The sequence below is a fragment of the Cyphomyrmex costatus genome, unplaced genomic scaffold, assembly GCF_001594065.2.
Source record: "Cyphomyrmex costatus isolate MS0001 unplaced genomic scaffold, Ccosl1.0 scaffold2130, whole genome shotgun sequence".
Taxonomy (NCBI): Eukaryota; Metazoa; Arthropoda; class Insecta; order Hymenoptera; family Formicidae; genus Cyphomyrmex; species Cyphomyrmex costatus.
This window is the reverse complement of record NW_017276182.1, coordinates 789-4452: the sequence shown is the minus strand read 5'-3', so window position 1 is coordinate 4452 and position 3664 is coordinate 789. Positions and strand designations below refer to the sequence as shown.

At 40.9% G+C, this 3664-nt stretch overlaps 1 protein-coding gene across 1 annotated transcript; it reads right to left on the bottom strand.

The window, feature by feature from the left end:
• Positions 1-612: 612 nt before the first annotated feature.
• On the bottom strand, positions 613-2745 carry LOC108773540 (uncharacterized). Its single transcript, XM_018539377.1, has one exon. It carries the CDS (start codon positions 2743-2745, stop codon positions 613-615), a length of 2133 nt encoding a protein of 710 aa, XP_018394879.1.
• Between the last annotated feature and the right edge of the window lie 919 nt (positions 2746-3664).

Below are 3664 nucleotides of genomic sequence, written 5' to 3'. Positions count from 1 at the left end.
GTATATCTCGTTTGTTGATAGTGAATGGAAATTGAGGCCATTGCCCCTTGTCAAGTTCCAGCCAAGAGGGCCCCGACCACCAAAGATGCGCATGTGGCAATGCAACCGGAGATATGCCTCTGGATAAGAGATCAGCTGGATTGTCCTGACTGGATACATGATGCCAGTCTTGTATAGTGGTTAATTGTTGGATATCGCCAACACGATTGGAGACAAATGTCGACCATGTACGACTAGATGATTGCAGCCAGGCTAAAACTATGGTGGAGTCGGTCCACAGATAAATAGATGTAATTTTGTGAGTAATACGTTTCAAAATCTTGTCGGTGATCTGAGCCAACAAGAGGGCTGCGCATAATTCCAAGCGCGGAATTGATAGACTCTTGAGTGGAGCTACACGGTTTTTAGAGCAGAGCAATCTAATTGAAATGTTTCCGTGAGCATCAGTGGCACGTAAATAGATGCACGCGCCATAAGCTCGTTCACTGGCGTCAGAGAAGCCATGGAGCTCTAAGTTGATATGTTCACTTAGCGCGATAGCGCGTCGTGGAATAGTCATGTCTCTCAAAATTGGCAACTCACGCTCGTAGCGTTTCCATTTAGTGGTTAAATCTAAGGGAAGGACTTCATCCCAGCCAATCTTGAGAAGCCAGTGTTGTTGAATAATGATTTTAGCAATGACAGTCGCAAGTTCAAAAAGTCCGAGGGGATCAAAAACCAAAGCGACTCTTGATAATACTTGCCTTTTGGTAGGCGTAGCCAAAGGTGGTAGACAGGAGATACTAGAAAATTGGTAGTGATCATGGGTACAGTTCCACACAAGACCAGTGTCCTTGTTTCGCATTCCTTGTCGGATGATAGTACGAATTCCTTTTCAGGATTGGAAAGTTGATCGTCTTGAAGATCAGGTACATTAGAGAACCATTTGCGCAGCTCGAAACCACCTTCAAGAAGCAATTGCCTTGTCTGAATCTTGATGGAGGAAGCATCTTGTAAATCGTCAGCGCCGGTGACCAAGTCATCAACATAAAAGTCGTTTAAAACTGTCCTGGATCCAACGGGATACTTCTCAGAGTTATCCTCAGCTAATTTCCTAAGCGATCTAATGGCTAGGAAAGCAGCAGATGCTGTACCGTACGTGACGGTCAGAAGCTCGAATGTTTGAATGTGTTGATCCGAAGAGTCACGCCAAAGAATGCGTTGCAGAGAGGTTTGATTCGGATCGATTAAAACTTGTCTGTACATCTTTGCCACATCTGCAGTCATGACATATCTGAACATACGAAATCTTATTAATATTGAAAGCAGATCATCTTGTATTGTGGGGCCTACCAATAATGCATCATTTAACGAGATTCCAGTGGTTGTTTTGCAAGAACCATCAAAAACCACTCTTAGTTTGGTAGAGGTACTCGTTTCTTTGTATACGGCATGATGCGATAGGTAATACGTTTGGCTGTCATTATCTGTAATGTGAGTCACCTCACGCATATGACCAAGTTGTATGTATTCTTGTATAAATCCTTTGTATTCTGCATGTAATTTAGGAGAGGTAACAAAGCGTTTCTCTAAACATTTGAAGCGGCGAGTGGCTATTTCCTTTGATTCACCGAGTTCAGATAGCTTGTTAGGTATGATCGGTAGCTGGACCACGAAGCGTCCATCGCTGTTGCGTTTGACAGTGTCCTTGAATAGATTCTCGCAAGATTGGTGCTCTGGAGAAAGAGTTGAAGCGGATATCGAATGATCCAATTCCCAGAAACGACTGAGAGCATGATTTAAGTCTTCTGTTACAGCTAAACAACTGATGATTGAAGAACTGGAGTTAGTAGGAATACTTGATGTCGGACCAGATAAAATCCATCCCAAGAGAGTTTTCTGCAGTGTTGGTTGATTTCTAGAGGGTTTAATTTGACCTGGGCAAATGAGCCTCCAAAATATCTCAGCGCCGATTAGCATATCAATGTCAGCGGGAACATTAACATCAGGATCGGCCAACTTTAAATTATTTGGTATAGTTATATTCTGCTTGGAAATGAATTTTTGAGGCAATTGTTGAGTAATTTTTGGCAAAACAAAGCATTCTATCCTCTCGCTAAAATTGTTGAACCGCGACTTTATATGAACGACTGTCGCTTGATTGGCTCGAATGTTAGCATTAGTTACATCTGAAATAGATATCTCTATTTGCCTTTTATTGAGGCACAATTTGTCGGCAAGACTCTGCTTAATGAAATTCATTTGTGATCCGCTATCTAACAATACGCGACACGAATGGATGTGATTATTACAGTCAAATACATGAATAATAGCTGTTGATAATATAATTCCTAGAGATTGATAAGTAGATAAACATTGTGTTGCAACTGGCTTCGCAGAAGTTTCTGTATCGGAAGTCACAGCTGCTTTCGCATTAGACGACTCGTTAGCGTCTGTTGTCTTTGACAAATGTAAAAGTGTATTGTGTTGACCTTTACATTTGCGACAAGAACTTGAAGTGCAATTTTTAGCTTGGTGAGAATTAGATCTCAAACAGTTTAGACATAAATGAACCTTCTTTGCAAAGGCGATTCTGCTTTCTACTGGTAATTTGAGAAACGTTTCATAATAGTAAAGCGGATGATTTTCCTTACATTTAGGACAAGATAAATTAGAAGTCGCGAGATTAGAAACCGAAGAATTCTTTGATTTTGCAGATTGATTGATTAAGGATTTGCTAGAAATTGCTTCAGCGCGATGGAACATTTTGAAAGAAAATCAGTCAGTGATTTTAGTGTGGGAATTTCCATATCAGAAATGCTTGTTTCCCAAGCCTTGGTAGTAACTGTTATGTATGAATATGTTTTTCTGTAAACCGTAATCGTAATATTTCGTTTAGCAATAGTTACTTATTTCGCACGAACGCACCTATGTAAAACGCGCTTTATATCTCGACCAATCACGAGCAAGCTTCCGTCGAACACACTCTCTATCGTTCGTAACTCGTACTTCTGTACCTTCCGTTCCCGCTACTTCTTGTAACGATATCGCACACAACAACCGTGCCGAATAAAGTGCTCATTAACATTATCATATTTCTCATTGCCTCACCGAACCTCACACGCTTAACCCACACACATACACAAAAGTGGTGTCAGAAGTGTTGAAAGAAAGCAACATTCACAACGCGGAAAAGCACGTGCAGTACAAACTGAGGTTAAGTTTCGAACGGACGAAGTCGTACATCGTATAAGGATGGATATTCCGCAAGAGCTTTTACAGGCGATGACGAGCATGCTTACTAGTGCATTGCAAGCATCCGCAGCTAACATAACCGCAGGTAATTCAACGAATTCGACGGAAACACCATCGTTGATTCGTACAAAGATACCGACATTCTCAATGACTGAATACCGAACTTCGGAAGGAACAACGGTACAAGATTATTTTAAACGTTTCGATTGGGCTCTTCAATTAAGTAAGATTACGAATGATCTATACGCTAATTATGCACGTGTACACATGGGCGCAGAACTAAATAACGCTCTAAAATTTCTAATCTGCCCGCGTCAACCAGAAGATTTAACATACGATGAAATACGCTTGACACTTATTAATCATTTTGATCGTACAAAAAACAAATACGCAGAAAGCATTAAGTTCCGTCGCATAGTACAGCAAAAAG